General features: G+C 44.9%; 11 protein-coding genes across 11 annotated transcripts; 6 read left to right on the plus strand and 5 right to left on the minus strand.

Moving 5' to 3' along the window:
• The first annotated feature begins 208 nt into the window (after window positions 1-208).
• On the plus strand, window positions 209-1,871 carry SJAG_01850 (NADP-dependent L-serine/L-allo-threonine dehydrogenase ydfG). Its single transcript, XM_002173052.2, has one exon. The coding sequence runs from the start codon at window positions 453-455 to the stop codon at window positions 1,236-1,238; it is 786 nt and encodes a 261-aa protein (XP_002173088.1). The 5' UTR covers window positions 209-452; the 3' UTR covers window positions 1,239-1,871.
• A 707-nt stretch (window positions 1,872-2,578) lies between these two features.
• SJAG_01851 (translation elongation factor EF-1 alpha Ef1a-c) lies at window positions 2,579-4,198 on the minus strand. The gene has a single exon (XM_002173053.2). It carries the CDS (start codon window positions 4,094-4,096, stop codon window positions 2,735-2,737), a length of 1,362 nt encoding a protein of 453 aa, XP_002173089.2. The 5' UTR covers window positions 4,097-4,198; the 3' UTR covers window positions 2,579-2,734.
• A 474-nt stretch (window positions 4,199-4,672) lies between these two features.
• On the minus strand, window positions 4,673-5,129 carry SJAG_01852 (RNA-binding protein; the record flags this gene model as incomplete). Its single annotated transcript, XM_002173054.2, has 1 exon — window positions 4,673-5,129. Exon 1 carries the CDS (start codon window positions 5,042-5,044, stop codon window positions 4,673-4,675), a length of 372 nt encoding a protein of 123 aa, XP_002173090.1. The 5' UTR covers window positions 5,045-5,129.
• On the minus strand, window positions 5,067-7,136 carry SJAG_01854 (ubiquitin-protein ligase E3). The gene has a single exon (XM_002173056.2). It carries the CDS (start codon window positions 6,780-6,782, stop codon window positions 6,063-6,065), a length of 720 nt encoding a protein of 239 aa, XP_002173092.1. The 5' UTR covers window positions 6,783-7,136; the 3' UTR covers window positions 5,067-6,062.
• Window positions 5,313-5,885, plus strand: SJAG_01853 (60S ribosomal protein L34). The gene has a single exon (XM_002173055.2). The coding sequence runs from the start codon at window positions 5,419-5,421 to the stop codon at window positions 5,752-5,754; it is 336 nt and encodes a 111-aa protein (XP_002173091.1). The 5' UTR covers window positions 5,313-5,418; the 3' UTR covers window positions 5,755-5,885.
• A 121-nt stretch (window positions 7,137-7,257) lies between the features above and the next one.
• Window positions 7,258-10,314, plus strand: SJAG_01855 (CAMK/CAMK1 protein kinase Cmk2). The gene is made up of 4 exons (XM_002173057.2): window positions 7,258-7,299; window positions 7,350-7,549; window positions 7,605-7,701; window positions 7,825-10,314. The coding sequence occupies exons 1-4, from the start codon at window positions 7,285-7,287 to the stop codon at window positions 9,070-9,072; spliced, it is 1,560 nt and encodes a 519-aa protein (XP_002173093.1). The 5' UTR covers window positions 7,258-7,284; the 3' UTR covers window positions 9,073-10,314.
• On the minus strand, window positions 9,935-11,123 carry SJAG_01857 (serine palmitoyl transferase A subunit). The gene has a single exon (XM_002173058.2). The coding sequence runs from the start codon at window positions 10,955-10,957 to the stop codon at window positions 10,670-10,672; it is 288 nt and encodes a 95-aa protein (XP_002173094.1). The 5' UTR covers window positions 10,958-11,123; the 3' UTR covers window positions 9,935-10,669.
• A 17-nt stretch (window positions 11,124-11,140) lies between these two features.
• Window positions 11,141-15,451, plus strand: SJAG_01858 (alpha mannosidase-like protein). Its single transcript, XM_002173059.2, has 3 exons — window positions 11,141-11,365; window positions 11,544-13,219; window positions 13,283-15,451. The coding sequence occupies exons 1-3, from the start codon at window positions 11,256-11,258 to the stop codon at window positions 13,933-13,935; spliced, it is 2,439 nt and encodes an 812-aa protein (XP_002173095.1). The 5' UTR covers window positions 11,141-11,255; the 3' UTR covers window positions 13,936-15,451.
• On the minus strand, window positions 14,004-15,145 carry SJAG_01859 (adenine phosphoribosyltransferase). The gene is made up of 2 exons (XM_002173060.2): window positions 14,929-15,145; window positions 14,004-14,588 (listed from the first exon to the last, which is right to left on the minus strand). Exons 1-2 carry the CDS (start codon window positions 15,010-15,012, stop codon window positions 14,106-14,108), a joined length of 567 nt encoding a protein of 188 aa, XP_002173096.1. The 5' UTR covers window positions 15,013-15,145; the 3' UTR covers window positions 14,004-14,105.
• Window positions 15,452-15,594: 143 nt separating the features above from the next.
• Window positions 15,595-17,633, plus strand: SJAG_01860 (phosphoprotein phosphatase). The gene has a single exon (XM_002173061.2). It carries the CDS (start codon window positions 15,927-15,929, stop codon window positions 17,220-17,222), a length of 1,296 nt encoding a protein of 431 aa, XP_002173097.2. The 5' UTR covers window positions 15,595-15,926; the 3' UTR covers window positions 17,223-17,633.
• SJAG_01861 (hypothetical protein) lies at window positions 17,535-18,982 on the plus strand. Its single transcript, XM_002173062.2, has one exon. The coding sequence runs from the start codon at window positions 17,939-17,941 to the stop codon at window positions 18,704-18,706; it is 768 nt and encodes a 255-aa protein (XP_002173098.1). The 5' UTR covers window positions 17,535-17,938; the 3' UTR covers window positions 18,707-18,982.
• Window positions 18,983-19,005: the final 23 nt, after the last annotated feature.

Here is a 19,005-nt window from a genome sequence, read left to right on the forward strand (position 1 = left end):
TTTAAGTGTATATATTATAACAGTGTTTTCGACATTGTAAGTTTGCCAATTCTGTGTATGGTATGTGAACGTGCCAGCTGATGAGTTTGTTTCAAGTAAGGTAGTATATTGATTTGTTAATTCATATTCTTCAGTTTTCCATTTGCCGATTGTTGTTTTATTTCAGTCATTGTTAATAATTAAATAGTAGAGAAAACAATATGCATGTATTCCGTCATAAACAGTCATGGAGGAAGCAGAATAGCCACTCAGTTTTGGCTTACTAATAGTTATTCTTGTCCATATTTGTATAAAAATGTGTTGTCTTACTAGTATTCAAATATAAAAAACGATTGAATCGCGTACTCGAGAAATATCCGCTTCCTAAATTTTTATAATTAAGTTGTCGTATTATCGGAACTTCCCCTCTTGATTTCCCTGTTACTTCTCTTGCTGCTTTCAAATTAATCACGATGAGCAATTTGGACGGAAAGACTATTCTGATCACCGGTGCATCCGCCGGTATCGGTAAGGCTACTGCTATCGAGATTGCTAAGACGGGGAAAGCCAAGCTGATTTTGGCTGCTCGTCGTGTTGCTGTTGTTGAGGAACTAAAAGCCGAATTGGAATCAAAATATGAAGGAGTCAAGGTTCTTCCTTTGAAACTCGACGTATCAAATGTTGAAGAGGTAGAATCCACAATTGGTACTCTTCCAAAGGAATTTTCTCATATCGATGTGCTTATCAACAATGCTGGTCTTGCTTTGGGTCTTAATTATTTCCGTAATATGGATATGCAAGATGCTATAAAAGTTGTAAACACGAATATCATTGGTCTCATTGCAGTGACAAAGGCCGTTATTCGTATTTTCTACGAAAACGGTGGTCATGGAGACATTGTTAATGTTAGCAGTATTGCTGGTCATGAGCCTTATCCCACCGGTTCAGTCTACTGCTGCACCAAGGCAGCCGTGAGCATGTTCACCTCTACTTTGCGACAGGAAACCATCGATACTCGCATTCGTGTTATGGAGATTGACCCGGGAATGGTCGATACAGAATTCGCTACGGTTATTACACACGGCGACAAAGTTGCTGCTGATAAATTCTATGAGGGTTACGAAGCTCTAAAAGGAAAAGACATTGGCGAGCTTATTGTTTTCGGCATCACTCGCAGGGAGAACTTTGTTCTCGCCCAAGCGACAGCTCTTCCTTCCAGTCAATCTGGCTGTACGGCTATCCATCGGGAATCAAAGTAAGTGATGATAATACAATAGAGAGTGAATGTTGTTTACGAGGAAGATGAAAGAATTGGTGTAGCCGCATGGGAATTGCGGACAGGAATCAAGAAGTTGTATATTGATTCGGCCAATTTGGCAGCAAAGAGCTTCAGCCTAAAAAACCCATGTCGTCTATGAGGGATTACAATGAAGATTCTGGCGTCTGGGCTATTATAGCTGGCTTCATATACATTTTTTCCTCGAAGTCTGTTTATTTTCAATCAAATTGTTTCTCTCTGTTCCTTCGGCAAGGCCGATTAGAGCGCAACAATACCTGACCTTTCGAGAATACAAAAGGTCGCACCTCGAACTTCCCTTTGCGACTACGCGAAATCGAATTGAATGCCCCAAGCAATCGAGTCAAGCCTTAGAAGTAAACTTTCACGGTTCGAGGCCGGATATATTTAGATTGATTGAGGATTCTGGTTTGCTGGCTTCAAACAATGAATAACTTCTTCCTTTATCCTTTCAATAAACTTCGGTTAATACAACCTAATTGTTATGATGTGCGCAATATGTTATGAAAGTTATTCTTGAAAGAAACAAGTAGTGTTCAACAGATTATAGCCATTGAACTCTTGCACATTTATAATAACTATTTTATTGATAATATCTTTTGTTACTAATTCGTATTTGGAACTGCTGATAATTTTAGAGAAATAAAATCCAATAGATGTGCAAATGTAAAAGCAATAACTCGGAATTGCTTCCAAAGTAGTAAATGCTATCGAATGCTTAGTCATTTAATTTAGGAAACCAATCATCAAAAGAAATTGTAACTGAACCATTCAGAGAAATTCAGTATGAATTAGACACAAGATGTGAAAGTCAAAACCGAATTGAATCTTGCACTATTTAATGAATATTAAAGAGTTGTCAATAGAAATTGAATAAAATTAAACATACGAAACAATCAAAATTATGCTTAATAATAAAAAATTGAATTAAAAAGATTAATTAAAAAAATAAAAAATAAATAAAATCAATAAAAAAAAGATCTATATGTTAACATAACCCCTCAGCATAAGTAACAAAGTTAATTTATATCAGAGCTACAAGTTACTGGACAGTCTATATCTTAATACAATCTAAGATCCATGTCAACTCTATTTCTCTTAGTCGCCAAACCATTACCGTATGTGTAATGACCAACACCGAACCAACCCTATTCTCAATTAGAGACATCCAACAACAGCACATTGCAAAATTACGGAACTCGACAACGCACCCCAAAAGTCACCACGCAGCCCATCCTACTCATTTTCGCAAAACTGTAGGCGTCAAACTCAACCAAAGGTTGCTTTCGACAGACCAAACCAACCGCTGCTGCATCAAACGCTTGTTATGCCAAGCAACAAAATTCAACAATCACTCCTCAAAACCAAAACCAGTACACACCATACACCATCACACATCCTTTAAATAATTATCACCATCATAAATAAGTCTTTTTACTAAACTCCGAGTGAATCAACTTACTTCTTTTGGGCCTTTTGGGCAGCCTTGGTGACCTTGGCTTGACCAGGGGCAACCTTCTCGACAGCCTTGATGACACCGACAGCGACGGTTTGACGCATGTCACGGACGGCGAAACGACCAAGAGGAGCGTAGTCAGTGAAAGCCTCAACACACATGGGCTTGGAGGGAACCATCTTGGCGATGCAAGCGTCACCGGACTTGACGAACTTGGGGTGGTCCTCAATCTTCTTACCGGAACGACGGTCGATCTTCTCAATGAGCTCCTCGAACTTGCAAGCAATGTGGGCAGTGTGGCAATCCAAAACGGGAGCGTAACCGGAAGAGATTTGACCGGGGTGGTTCAAGACACCAGTCTCGACACGACCGACGGGGACTGTACCAATACCACCAACGTTACCACGGCGGATATCCTTGACGGAAACGTTCTTGACGTTGAAACCAACGTTGTCACCGGGAACACCAGCCTCGAGAGACTCGTGGTGCATCTCGACGGACTTAACTTCAGTGGTGACACCGGAGGGAGCGAAGGTGACGATCATACCGGGCTTGATAACACCAGTCTCGACACGACCGACGGGGACTGTACCAATACCACCGATCTTGTAGACATCTTGAAGGGGAAGACGGAGGGGCTTGTCAGTGGGACGTGCAGGGGGCTCAATGGCGTCAATGGCCTCCAACAAGGTCTTACCGGTGTAGGAACCGGACTTGGTCTCCTTGTTCCATCCCTTGTACCAGGGCATGTTGGTGGTAGGCTCAATCATGTTGTCACCTTGGAAACCAGAGATGGGGACGAAGGGAACAGTCTTGGGGTTGAAACCAACCTTCTTGATGAAGTTGGAAGTCTCCTTGACGATTTCCTCGAAACGGGCTTGGGACCAGCCAGTGGTGTCCATCTTGTTGACGGCAACAATGAGTTGCTTGACACCCAAGGTGTAGGCCAAAAGAGCGTGCTCACGGGTTTGACCATCCTTGGAGATACCGGCCTCGAACTCACCAGTGCCACCACCGATAATGAGGATAGCACAGTCAGCTTGGGAAGTACCGGTAATCATGTTCTTGATGAAATCACGATGGCCGGGGGCATCAATAACGGTGACGTTGTACTTGGGAGTCTCGAACTTCCAGAGGGCAATGTCAATGGTGATACCACGTTCACGCTCAGCCTTAAGCTTATCCAAAACCCAGGCGTACTTGAAGGAACCCTTACCGAGCTCGGCGGCCTCCTTCTCGAACTTCTCAATGGTACGCTTGTCGATACCACCGCACTTGTAAATCAAGTGACCAGTAGTGGTAGACTTACCAGAATCGACGTGACCGATGACGACGACGTTAATATGACCCTTTTCCTTTCCCATGTTGATTGTGTGTGTGTGTATGTGTGTGTATTAAAGCAAGATGTAGCGCTTGGCTCTCGGTGTTGCGGACGAATTAGTGGGGTGCAGATGGACCTCCATTTATACGATTGGCAAAAAGCAGTCACACCGTTGCCACAGCAACTTTCGAACAGGATCGCCGCTGTGAGCGCCAGATCGTATTCATTGTCATGCGGCGAGACGCACAAGTGGCCATTTTGGATGCTGCGTAGAACGTGAAGGAACAATTGGAGCGTGTGTTTTCCGTCGTGTCGTAAGCGTAGCGCCGGAGCCGGTCGTAACGCGTGACGCGCGTGAGATGCATTTCACGCGTCCTAATACCTTAATTACAACGCGGTTCGCGTAGACAAGCTTAATTGAATAAGCGAGAACCATAGTGACTAATGCAGAAATTCCAACGAAAACGTGTTGATTAGACGACTATACAATCAAGACCCTAGGACGTGACCCCCGGGACGCACTTTGTAGCTCCCTTATTTACAGAATAGCTCCTATTTCCACTCGCTTCGCCTACTCCCATACCCTCAGCTCCCTCACCCACCACACGACCCCCACGCTTCACATAGAAACAGTTCCATTTTCGTCGCGTCGAGCTGGCGACTGGCTCCGGCTACGAGAATCAACGTCCATGCGATGACTGACTGGCGGCTCGAGAAACGCGTAATCAGCCTGCAATTTGTGTCCCAACAGAGTCAACTGCGAGGCTTCGACTGCCTTTTGCGCCTGTTCTAACTCGGCGTATTCGAGCAACGCGTATCCCTTCACGTAGCCCGTTCGTCTGTCCAGGTTGAGATGCAGATTCCGCACAGGACCGAAGTCTAAAAACAAATCCTCCACTTGCTCCTCGGTCGTCTCCGGGTGGAGACCCGTAACGAGAATTGTGTAGCCCTCAATGGACTTTGCCGGGTTTCTCGAAGGAGTCGCTGACATTGGTGGTGGGACTGTGGAGAGGAAAGGCGACGGGAGACACGAAGTAACTGATATAGTGAAGCGTAAGGGGTGTGGTAAGTGCGAATTGCGTGTGCACTCAAGTACGAAATATTGCGATACGGTCCTGTCCCGTATTCTGCGGAATGATCCGTTAACCGGTTTAACGCAGTACTGCGTCTCTTCTCCGTATACCATTTACCGTGGTGGCAACCGCAGTTTCCTTCGCCCGTCCTACCCTGCTCGTCGTTGCGTCTCGTTATACGTCTTACCACACCGCAACACAGCCTTTATAGAAAAAGCAGTCACAAGGCTTCTTCCTCAACAAACCTGCTTCTCTCACCTGCGCAGAACAAACCAAAACGCACAAGTTCGTCATGGCTCAACGTGTTACCTACCGCCGTCGCCTTGCCTACAACACCCGTAGCAACAAGACCAGAGTCATTAAGACTCCTGGCAACAACCTCCGCTCCTTGCACATCAAGAAGCAAGGCAAGATCCCTCGTTGCGGTGACACCGGTGTCCCTTTGCAAGGTATCCCTGCTATGCGTCCTCGTGAGTTTGCTCGCCTCTCTCGCACCAAGAAGACCGTTCAACGTGCTTATGGTGGCTGCCTCAGCGCCAACGCTGTCAAGGACCGCATTGTCCGTGCCTTTTTGATTGAGGAGCAAAAGATTGTCAAGCAAAAGCTGAAGCAAATGGCTCAAAAGTAGGTACTAAAATGACAACCATGGTCGCTTGAACGTCACGCATTCTCGCGTCGTGACGAAGAGACGGCGCTTCGTTTAGGTACTCTGCTGTTCTGCAGCTCTTCAATGAGAGTCTTTTCGGGTTACATGTGGAATTATTTGGGGAGTTGAGTGAGGTTGTAGGATGTGTAGTGGATTTCGCGGCTGCTGTCGATGTAGGTTGTGCAGTTTGTTTGCTGTTCTTGGGGTTCTGTTTGTACGGTGTAGTTTTGTAGCCTGCCAGTCGCATACCCGCTCGTTGACCGTGATTATTCGTGCACACTGATTCGTATTTAGCCTGCTAACGCTGGTCGACAACTTGTTATATCTTTTGGACATAATGGGCAGGGGACAGAAGACGTCCTAGACAGTTTGGATGTGATGCAGGCGTAACAGAATAGATGGCCACAGCTGGCCCGGTACGGGTGAACAATTTGCGTTTTGGGAGACGAACGAAGGATGCAGAAGGCGCACTGACCCGCCTTGTTCTCTATTTTTGTGTCTTGTACACGCAATTGGCCTTGTCGATACCGATCCACCATCAAGGAAGGCACCCCTGTCGCGAGTATGGTGTCAACGATCTGTTGCAGAGTCGACATTGCATACGTTTGTAGTATATTCCCGTTGGCAAGCTCCTGGTACATGGACGCATCCGGAAACTGCGTCCCGGTAATGGAAAAACTTGCCAGGGCGTTTGTGTACGGGAGTATACCCGTGTATGAAAGGAACAGTTTTCCCAAACCGTATAGCGATTGAACAATTTCACCGGAACGTCGAATCCGTAACGAACGTGCCCGTTGTGAGCACAGTCTCAGCAGGCTTAACACTATCAGCCATCCGACAGACGTCTTCGTTTCCACCCGTTTGCGAAGAAGACCGTACAGCAAACCAATTTCCAGCAACTGTTGCAACAACGGGCTTGCATCTTTCATCCACCGACGAAACGAATCCACGAGAGTCCTTACAGCTAAAACGTCTTCGTTTGCCTGTGTTACCGCAAATAACCGATCCATGAGAAAAGATAGGAAATCAAGAGAATATACGACCGAACCAATGAGTAGAAATAAAAGCAAAAATAGGCAAAAATGAGCGTCTAATTAGAGGAAAAAAAGCCTTCAAGAACAAAAGAACTGTTATAAACAAAAAAAAAAGCCAGTTTACGTATGGACAAGACGATAAGTTACAGAAATCAGTAGTCGTTTTACAAAGACAACAGAAGTTACACGGAGTGTCCCAACAAAGCGAAAATAGCGCCTTCTTCACAATTATGTATGAAATCCACTGTCAAGCCCGTTAATAATCCCAGTTTATCGCGTAGTTTCGTTTTTTGCCATGATGAGCCAGTTTTGCTCTGGGTCTGACGCGTCGAGACGCGTCCGCATAACCTTATCTGTGACCGTAACCTTAATCAAGATGTATGACGTCAGATGAGCTAATGCGACGCGTTTGGGTCTAACCTTAAGCTGGTACAGGGGAAATTGAACTCACCGTTTCCCTAATACCCATCGATGCACCATGTCAATCATTGATGTACGAAACCGTTCAAGTACCTTCTTAGACCAAATATCTAACAACTACAGGGTTTTAAACAGCTGCTTAAGCACTCCAAATCCTCCAAAGATAGACCTAAGGGCGGCCAAGAATCTTCCTCAAAAACAAACAGCCGGGCCGTCTACGAGGAAATGGCTATCAGAATGGTCGCTGCTGAGGCTGAAAGTAGAGGAAAAATCCCACTTTACCCTGGCTTGGAGGGGTTTCAGCTGTTGGAGAAGCTAGGAGAGTACGTTACTGAGTTTTTGGTCCGAAAGCACATACTGACAATCTTGTAACAACAGTGGAGCTTTCAGTAATGTCTACAAAGCAATTTGTGCAAAAACACAAGCAAAGGTTGCGATTAAGGTTATTCGCAAGTACGAGATGACAGAAGCTCAGGTATGTTACTTCAGGGAAGGTTGAAAGGCAAGAAATGGGATATTTTTAAGCTTAATTGTTTCTTATGGATTCGAATGACGTTCTCTTTTTTTTGAAACTTTGCCAAACTAACGTATTATTCAGAGGGAAACCGTTTACAAAGAAGTCGCTATTATGAAACGTGTGAATCATGAAAACATTGTCTCTTTACAAGACTTCGTTGAGACAACCGACTACTATCATTTAATTATGGATCTCGTGGAGGGAGGCGAGCTGTTTCATCAAATTGTCCGACTTACTTTCTTTTCGGAGGACTTGGCTCGCCATATTATTGTTCAAGTTGCTGAAGCGATTCGGCATTTACACGATGAATGCGGAATTGTTCATCGGGATATCAAGCCTGAAAATTTGTTGTTTGACCCAATCGACTATGTGCCCACGGAGAACTACCAACCCCCTGCCCTTGAACCCTCAAAAGTTGACGAGGGCGTATTCCGACCCGGGATTGGGGGTGGAGGTATTGGTCGCATTCGGCTCGCTGATTTCGGGTTTAGCAAGGTGATTTGGAATTCAAAAACGTCTACGCCTTGCGGAACCGTCGGTTATGCTGCTCCCGAAATTGTTAAAGATGAACTGTATTCTAAGAACGTGGATATGTGGGCCCTTGGCTGCGTCTTACACACAATGCTTTGTGGCTTTCCGCCATTTTTTGACGAAGACATCCGAGTTCTAGCAACCAAAGTGGTAAACGGAGAGTTTACCTTTTTGTCTCCATGGTGGGATGACATTTCAGAGACGGCAAAGGATTTGGTGAGTAATCTGTTGACCGTAGACCCGATGGAGCGGTATGACATCCATCAGTTCTTACAGCATCCATGGATTAAGGGTGAATCGAAAATGCCCCAACAGATGCTCGCTGTTCCGTCCGAATACTCAAACTTCCAGAGTCTTCGTCGTCGTAGCGTCCCTTCCGTGCAGCCTATCGTGATTCCTAATCCTATCAACTCAAGCGACGAGCTTTCTCCCACCAACTCCGAACGTTCTTGTCGGTTTTCACGTTCTTTCGAATCGCGCACTCCTGACCTGTCCACATTGCACGAGGCTATGGGTGTTGCTTACGACATTCGTCGCATGAGCCATGCAGAGATGTCATCGCCCGTGCCAAGCATTTCCGTGCAAGAGGGAGGAGACGATACACCCCGTGTCACGACCCCGATACCCGTTCGAAGTCTTACAGCCAAGTTTATTGAGAAAGCCATGCTAAATTCTCCTCCATCAACATCATTTGAACTGGATCTGACCAGGTCACCTTTGTTTGGCCGCCGAACCAAACATACACAGGCTGCCGCCGCTGCTGCTGTTCCACAACAAACACCCGAGACGTTATGTTAGATAACGAGCGTGTTTGTATTCTTGCTTGTGTGAATTTATCAACCCAAGCAACGACGGAACGCTGGAAACGCAAACGGAGACACACTTGGTGAGCAGGCCTCCTCTTTTACTCCTTAATAATCGTGCCCGTTTGACAATCATGGATTTCTTAGAAGAAACCAATAGCTCTCTTTTGGCTTCTTTCAATTTCCGTCGCGTCCTCGCATTGATTCCCTCTTGTTTTCCCTCCTTTTGTTCCCCGCTTCTCCATGTTTGCGGCAATAACGGCATTGACACACACAAACAAATACATATTCACGCATGCTTTGAACCTTTTTGCATTTTTGCTTTTGAGTTTGAGCATAGCAACATGTCTGTGTGGACATGGTGTTTTGTAATTTTCCTTAACTCCTACCAGGTTTGATATTTATTCTTCTTTGGGATGGTAATCACTTACGTGAGCATATCCAATTGTCCATGATGGGTTTTGCAATACAGCATCTTCCCCCTTATTTCCTAATCCATTCGACGCAGCGGCCGGTGGCCTCATGTCCGGCCTTTCGTTTCGATTTCCCATGTTGCAATGGCTGATGCTTGTTTTTTGGAGAATGGTGCAGCGTCCGGAGCGCAGTATGCAAATTGCGCTTAGTCGACGGGAACCTTTAGAGCCCTCGGCTCGTCTGATTCATCCTGAGTGTGCATGCCTCCACTGTCTACAGTCCTTGACGTCTCGCCTGCTTTCCCCTTTTTTGTTGTATAGCCATTTTACAGCATGAGAGCTTGAGTTCTTTCATCACACACATCCATTTCTTTTCACAGTTCATCTTCCACCGATGTTTTCTTCTCATTTTCTCGATTTCACTTACTCATCAAACTTACTACACTCTTTTTAACTCTTTATTTTTCACATCAGTGGCGTGCCGAAAGCACACTGCTATATGATATAACATTCTGCGGTGGCATTACTTGTTTTTTTCTGTATTTCTCCGTCATGTAATTTTCTTTACCTGACTGTTCGTAACAAGTGTTTCTTCATTGTTCGGTCTTTTTTCTGTTTCTTTCTGTGTTCTATCCTTTCGCTATGATTGTCATCTGCACTGCTTTTCCCAGTCTCAATTACCGAATTTGTTTAAAACGTTCGCACAATTCATTCAAATTATTCCAACACTATGGAAGGCGACAAAAGTCGGTGAGAGGCGATCGGAAGGGCGAAGGTACATGTAAATTGCACGTATGGCGTAAACGTATAGTGCGAACTGTTGTTTGTACGGGAGAGGGAGCGAGAGAGGGAGAGAAAAAAGAGAGCATATGTAAAAGTAAAAAGAAGCTGGCGTCAAATGAAGTAAAATGCAAGCAGGTAGCTTATAGTATAACAACAGCCAAGTACCATTCAAGTCAAGCTGATTATTAGAATGAGACGTGAAACTCAAAAAAAATAGGGGAGACGCAGCGTTTACTAGTAGTGATCACGGGAAAGCTTCCTTTTCGACAGAATAACTTCGAACTCTCCATAATAAAGACTTTTAAGACCAAGTTCTATGCAGAGCGTTTGAGGGTCAAGAGAACGGAAGTAAGTCTTTTAAAACTCGTAAAAACATTGCACAGTTTAACTGTTTCATCAAAGTTCAACGGCTACCGAGTCCGTTCCCTTCTTAGTAAGTTCCATGAGAATCCATCTGCTGCTACGCCAAACAGAGGGAATAAGCTTCATCAAAATTGACTTCGTTGCCCAGCCAGTAAGGAAGAGAATAACAATGATGAATACATTGTAGCAGAAAGCCTCCTGAGGTGTGAATAAGTATGGTCCATATGTAACTTGGTAGCGGTAGTACTGAAGCTTCAACCAGCTCATAGGTCTCGGCTTGTACACGGGTGTGTAATCTTCTGGATGAATCTTCTTCGACATGTTGAACCGGGTTTCTTCTTATGTTCTAACCACAGTGCTCAGCAACTTGGTTTCGGTCAGGAGCCGCAGGATATCATCCTGTTCGTTGCGTTGTTACCCTTGGTGGTGAGACCCAAGTAACAAGTTGATCGTCCACGCAATAAAGTCATAAAAAATACAATTGTGCTGGATGTCTGCATTGAAGACATCCACAAATAGTTTTGTTGAATTGGGTCATTTATTCGCTTAATTTTGATGTAATTTTATGTGTTGCCGTAACGAATACATTTAAGGTCCCGCTACGTTATTCCCGGTCAGTATGAAGCATCTCTATGCCCTCGTAACCGCAGGAATTTCCCTGCTGTTATGGTTTTCTGTAGTGAAATGTGAATCTCTGTACATGACCAAGGAACGGAGGCTGCAGTTACGGTAAGAATTTGACGTTCAGTAGCCATACTCTCCATTTATCAAGAACTCACTTGCATCTGAATGAGAGTGGAGCTTTGCGGACCCTATGAGACACAAAAAAGAACACATACTGTGCTCTAGTTTTATTCGGAGTGTTATGATAGTGCTTTAACGTTTCTGTAACTAACTTACTCTTCAGTGACAATGTTCGTGAGATGTTCCATCATGGTTACGATGGTTATTTGACACATGCGTTTCCTGCAGACGAGTTGAAGCCCATCAGCTGCACTGGGGCTGGGCCAGATCGCTCTAACCCTGCTAATATTGGAATAAATGACTCCTGTGGTGATTACTTGTTGACGCTAATTGATGTTCTGGATACTCTTGTTGTCTTCAACGACAAGAATGGCTTTAGAGATGCTGTTTCTCGTGTCATAAAGCATCTGGATTTTGATAAAAACGTTAAAGTTCAAGTCTTTGAAGCAAATATACGTATACTCGGCGGACTTCTTTCAGCTCACATCTTTGCGAGCTCGGATGACTATGGATTTCGTGTACCGGACTACAATGGTGAGTTACTGTCACTTGCTGTTGACTTGGGTGAACGTTTGCTGAAGGCATTTCGTACACCCACTGCTATTCCTTATGCCCGTGTCAACTTGAAGTACGGAATACCATTCATGGAAACCCATGAAACATGCGCTGCTGGTGCTGGAAGCCTTGTATTAGAATTCTCCCTGCTGTCAAGTTTAACTGGCGATGAACGTTTTTCCGAGGCAGCCATTGGTGCATTTCAAGAAGTCTGGCGAAGACGTTCTCATATTAACCTTTTGGGAAACAGTATCGATATCAGCACGGGCAATTGGATATACCCAGTTGCAGGAGTCGGTGCCGGTATCGATAGCATGTACGAGTACGCTCTAAAGTCTTTCGTTTTACTTGGTAATATCGAGTTTTATGAAGTTTGGAAGCTCTCATTAAAGGCAATCATGCAGTACATGGCACCGGTGGATAACTTTTACCTACAGAATGTGTTTATTGCCAATGGTCACCGGGTCAACACATGGATCGATTCACTATCGGCTTACTTTCCTGGCTTGTTGGTCTTAAGTGGAGATGTTGAGCTTGCCCAAAGACAACATCTGTTTTTCTATGCTGTCTTCACTAAGTTTGGGCAATTGCCCGAGCGTTACGACTATATGACCCGTGAAATAGAACTTGATGGTTACCCATTACGCCCGGAATTCATTGAATCAACATACTACCTGTATCGTGCAACTGGCGATGACTTCTATCTTCGTGTGGGCGAACAAATAATCGAACAGCTGCAAAAGCTCCGAACATCATGTGGTTTTGCAACGCTAAGCTCTATTACCAAACAAACACTTTCTGACAGAATGGAGAGTTTCTTCCTTTCAGAAACGTTAAAGTACTTGTATTTGCTCTTTGACTTTGAAAATACATTTCACGCACTAAGCTCTAACTTTCTGTTCACAACCGAGGGGCACTTGTTCCCAGTATTATCCATAGACCACACGTCTTCTAATGCGGAACTGGGCTTTATGGACTTGAAATGTTCTTCTCATTCCGTAACGTATGATCCATTTGCTTCGGATTCTATCATTTCACGACCTGAGTATTATTATGTGTTTCATTTAGTAAACGCTACTGCACCAACATATCTGACAAGCGCTCCAAATGCTGTCTCAATGGCACCAACCTTTCTACAGGGCGTTGACTTCATCTATGCCCCCGGAGCGCCTTTCTCTGAAGATACTATTTTACGAACTAATAACGGAATTTTACTGTTTGATCTTAAAGGCATTAAAATTCGTCTTCTACAGTACGAAGCCGATTCTTACACCATTAGCAAAGGTATGATAAGGCTTAAGCAATTTTAGCTCATTTACTCCTATTCAGCAATCTAACCATTTCTAGTTGGGCCTTTTACACTACGGGATAATGAATCTGTGTTTATTGATGACCCAAGTTATGAAAAGTATGTTAAGCAAGGTTATCTAAAATTCAACGACTCGTTAATGTACCTCCACGAAGTTGCCTCCGAAAATCGAGAACCAGTTTCCATGTTGCATATGGGTAGTCCTCCCATACAACATATACCGTCGAGACTACAAGTTGTATATTTGGATGATGACTTATGTTCACGACCAAAGCAAAATCTGAGGCCTGCATATGCATACGTTGTGTCTAGCAATGAGTGTCAATGGACGCGCAAAGCAAAGAATGCGTATGGAGCCGGCCTTTTGGTTATCCACGACAGCACTAAAAACGAAAGTTTACAGCATACAGAAGCTGATGTGTTCGTACACAAAAATCCTTTTGAATGGGAACAAGAGGAAGATGATGAAGACGATGATGATACAGTCCTGCCGTTCATGAACTACTTTTTGAAAAGTCACATAGCACCCACCATTTACATCACTCAGGAAATAGACTGGTTGCAGGAAAACGCTTTCATCAGTCTCGAAGACAGCTGGACTGATTCAGCCGCCTTTTTCCAGGGCGTTCCCATCAGTAACATGTTCCTGAAAAAGCAAACCCGGTTTCATCTCAACGATGTGGAATTCTAAGAAACCGAACACTTATACACATGCACACATACTCAAACTCTTTCTCTCCCTCTCTTTTCTACCCAGGATGCGTACAATTGTTTGTATTTCCGCTGTTTAAATGCTCCAACATACAATACCCACACGAAACTGATTGATGGAGTTATTTTACAAAACTTTCCGAACCGTTTTTAAGCCCACTCGCTGCCCTCAGGAGCCTCAGCTTGGCCGTTCAAGAGGTTGTAAGTAGGAGCTTGGAGTCTGTCACGAGCCTTCAAGAAATCAAGCTCCATAAGGAAGACGTGTCCGAGCAACTTACCGTCGAGCTTCTCAATCAATTGATCGGCAGCCAAGGCAGTACCGCCAGTAGCGAGAATGTCATCGATGACGACAATACGCTGACCGGGCTTGATAGAGTCCTTTTGCATGGCGAAGCTGTCAGTCTCGTACTCCTTCTTGTATGAAACCTCAACGACCTCACCGGGAAGCTTGCTGGGCTTACGAACGGGGACGAAAGAGCAGCCAAGAGCAAGAGCCAAAGTAGGGGCGAACAAGAATCCGCGAGCCTCCAAACCGACAATTACGTCGACATTCTCAAACTTTTCCTTGATCAAAGAAACCAACGAGTCGATTAAGATCTGGAAAGCCTTGGGGTCTCTGAAGATGGGGAGAATCTAATGAACGTCAATTAGTATACATTACTTTTAAGGAAAGGAAAAGAAGAAAGAAATGTGAGAATGATGACGAGGATAAGGAGCAACCATAAATTCCTATCAACGAATAAAGCCACTAGATCTTCACAAACAACTCGTCTTCTTAAAGTCTATTTGTCTTCATTCATCTTATCGGAATTTATTCATCCGGCGTTGACGAGAATCATGTGGTCGCATCTTTTTTCTTGCACTAGGATGACTGCTTAAAATACAATTCTTTGACTCTGCCTGTGCCTTCTTTCAATCCTTCATTCCTTCCTGAACCATCTCATTCTTCTTTTCCAACTAGAAAACAACTTACATCCTCAAACAGAATTCCCTTCTTGGGGAAATCAGGGTACTGGGCGAGCTTAGAGCGCAGGTATTGAATATCGTTCGCAGACATTGTTTTTATATGTATTTCCTGTGTGAATCTTTCGAATTGCACTGGTTATACTACTTGGCTGTTTTTTTTCTACTATATATTTACTCTTCCGTATTTAAAAAAAGTTTCGGTTTCCCACAAAAAAGCAGTCCTGGGCCAGACCTATACCACGTTAAGGCTGGCGGCGATATCGCGGGGTCAAGTCGCATGTGGATAGTGAAAACTCGGGAGTAACTCAGTAGATAATGGGAAAAACGAAATATAAACCAATACATGTTTGAGACAAAATTACGGCGATTCTGACACATCCCTTTTTTACATATTTTTGCGCTTCGTTAACGGTTTGTATCATATTATTCTGCAAACGAACAATCATGCATAGAACGCGTGTAAAACAAAAGGGCGTCTATTTCCACGGTAGAATTGATTATGTAGAACACAAAATATACCGGTTTTCTCCTCTTTCTTTTCTGTTCGTAATTATTTGTTTACATTCAAGTATGCTTGACAACCGTTGCTATGTAAATAAAAGTGATCAGCCTTACGCAGCACGACCAGTGCGGCTGGGTTCAACCTTTACCAGCAACGTCTTAGCTAGCCATTGACCCGTTTTTTACGATTCTACGCCGCACCAGCGGCAGAAAACTGATGCTAGGTTAGCTTTGCATGTGTTCAGGACTGGCTATTACTGGACAAACTCGTCCTTCGCGTTGGTTTTTTACATTCTTTACCCTTTTTACTGTATCTGTCATAAATAAGCGTTTTCTAGTCTCGTGAAGGATACAGCAGCTAACAGTTGGATCGTTTTTACAGCGTATGCAAAAACTAGCCCTTGTTTATATCTAATTTTCGCGACTACTTCGCGTTTGATAATTATTGTCTTTTTACAGACTCCTTTTTGTTATTTTTAGTACCTTTTCTTCTTAATACTTGAGATGTGGTTCTCAATGTTCTCACGGAGACCAGCTTTGACGCCAGGCTCCGTTTTAATGGTGCTAAAATTTGTCGTATTCATTTTCATACTCGGATCCGTTGCATATCATTTGTTTCCTCTCTTCTACGGAATTACCGACCGCATACATCGGCGAGCAGATGACACATTCGTTCTTATGGCCGTCGCAGACCCCCAAATCGAAGGCAATCACAAGGTAGAGAGCCATAACTTTATTAAGGGAAAGTTCGACTTGTGGGGGAACGACCAGTTTCTGCGGCATTTGGTTTCAACATGCAAGTTCTGGGGCAAGCCTGATGCAGTCGTTACACTCGGCGACCTGGTGAGCTTCCAGTATCTGGACGACAAGGAGGCGGCTGATCGGAGTCGGCGTCTTCAACGCATCTTTGGTATTGACAACGAGTCCATGCACTCTCCCGACCACAAGCCACCCCTGCTAAGCATTGCAGGCAACCATGACATTGGTTATGGTCGAGAGTTGCATCCTAGGAAGCTAGAGCAGTGGGAGAAGTTTTACGGCCCACTCAATTGGGTTTGGCATGGCCGCACACGAGCAGGTACGAAGTTTCGCATCCTCGGTCTCAACAGCCAGGCACTGGACGATGTTGCATGGGACGAGGTGATGGAGGGAACCGAGTCTGTTGACACCGGTGACGATCCGTTGCACTCGACAACCAACACACTCAACACAGCCGTGCTCTCGTTCCAGCCGCTTTCTGACGCTGCACGAGAAACCTGGGACTTTGTTTTGCGTGCAGCAACTACCGATACCGATGTTGCCACGATCCTCGTCACTCACATTCCCCTGTACAAACCGGACGGGGTGTGTGTTGATGCACCGCTCGTACAAAGAGACTTCAACGGTCGCATTGTGACGCAGAATCATCTTTCCCAGACCACCACGCGCCATCTACTACGTCTGTTTCCCAATTTGATGACTGTATTGTCCGGCCACGATCACTGTGGGTGCGAATACAAGCATGTCAACGACCAGGGCGTCGTCATTCCTGAACACACCCTTCCAAGTGTTATGGGATACTTTGGTGGCAACATCGGTTTCCTTCGTTTGTCGTCTGAGTTTGTTCATAACGACCAGCACAGGGTGCCTCAGACTCGCCTCGACCTTGTGACCGCTGGTCCTTCGCACCTGTGGTGGGCCCTGATCTTCGGGACCACTATGATGCTCAGGGCATGCGTCCTGGGGAAGCTTGTTGAATTCTTTGTCAATTTCCGCCGCCGCTTTCGCCCAGAAACCGAAACAGAGAAGGACCTGCACTGAGAGTGCACTGCAACGATCAATGAAACCTCGTTATTTATTTTACCGCGAACCACAACAGATTGCGTTATACTTGCTTACGCGGATGACGCAAGCTTTCGCTAATTGCTTTTTCCGCAGTGCTGCGGGCTATGAATCTCTCCATTCGGACACGGGAAGAGTTGGCTGGTACTGACTTCTTTGAGTTTATTGTTACACGTCATAGCTCGGCACGATCGGCGTCTACCAGCTGCTCCTCACTGGGGTAATCGCGACTTACTATAAGAGGCCCCTGTTCCTCCCGTCGCAAACCCCAACCTTCTTTCGCGTCTGTAATCTCGAGCTGTGCGCGTCTCAATACAAGACACTTTACGTGGACAAATTTTATCATTGAAGCTCTTTAAAGAGTTGCTGGGATTTTTTATTTTTAAAAAAAAAAATCATAAAAATCATAAAAGTATTCCCGGAATTTTCTTAGAATTTTTTTCAATTTTCCCGGATTTTTACTGATTTTTTTGGTTTTCCTTTCGAATTTTTTTCAAAGTATCATCAACTCTTTCCGATTGTTCGTCTTTTCCTTGTTTTTCTCCTGTTTTTTTCGCTATTTTCCTCCATCTTTCTCGGATTATTTCTCCATTTACATTGTTAAGGCCCCCTCTTCACAGCATTTCAGGCATTTTCGTTGACATCTTTACGTTTACTTCCTGTTAAAACCTATTTTTTTGCTTCTCTATTGAAACATGCTTACCACTAAACTTTTCCTCGCTTTTTCTCTTCTCGGTATCGCGAACGCTCTTATGGTCTTGTCGCCTTCCTCCGGCAACACCTGGGTCGTTGGTAAGCCTCAGACGGTTGCCTGGTCTTCCGTCGACACGGATCCTACCTCGGTTCGTATTTTCCTCAGCAACATGGCTTCGTACCCCAATGTGAACATTGAGGTGACTACCGTAGAGGTTGAAGCCGGCAGTGCGGTTATCTCTACGAAGGATTTCCCTACTGGATCAGGTTTCCAAATTAACCTCGTGTCCACGTCTGACTTGAGCATTTATGCTCAGTCTGGACAGTTCAACCTAGTTGCTGATTCAAGCAGCAGCAGCACCAGCGGTGCCAGCTCAACTTCTGCTACTTCCACCTCTGGCGTGGTTGCCGTCGCTTCGACGACGTCGGAGACGAGCAGTAACACTGATGACTCTTCTTCGGCCTCCTCCACATCGACACTCGCCCTTATTGCTACAGGCTCTATTACCGAGTCTTCTGCTTCAGCATCCTCGACTGCTGCCAACGTGAACGGAGGCCGTGGAGACCTTGCTTCAGGTTCTAGTGCTTCTTCGGCCACACTCTCTATGGCCACAGTCACTACCTCCGGATCTGCAACCGCTAGTGCTAGTGGAAACGATACTACTGCTACTACTAGTCTCACCAACGGCGTCGCTTCCGCACCAGCTCGCAGCATGCTTTCCATCTTCGTGGGAGCTGCCCTTGCCTCTGGTTTGCTTTTCTTCCTGTAAACGCATATATTCGGGACGAAGCGCTCAACCGTCGTCAATGCGGTGTCGGGTCTTTGTCTCCTTGCAAAACGATGCAGGCACAATTGTTGCTGCTATGTTCTCCTCCATCTGCGCCCTCTTTGCCTGACATCCCTTCCGGGTGCCGACATTCATGAAGCTGCAAACGTTGCTTAAGCCGCTGCGCTGACTACTGCTCCTTTCTCTTGCAATTTATGTAATCTCTGGCATTCTTTAGCATATCCTTTCATTAATTCATAATTTTTGATTTCCCCCACATGCCTCATTGCTCTCTCTCCCCT

This window comes from Schizosaccharomyces japonicus (assembly GCF_000149845.2).
Source record: "Schizosaccharomyces japonicus yFS275 unplaced genomic scaffold supercont5.3, whole genome shotgun sequence".
NCBI lineage: Eukaryota > Fungi > Ascomycota > Schizosaccharomycetes > Schizosaccharomycetales > Schizosaccharomycetaceae > Schizosaccharomyces > Schizosaccharomyces japonicus.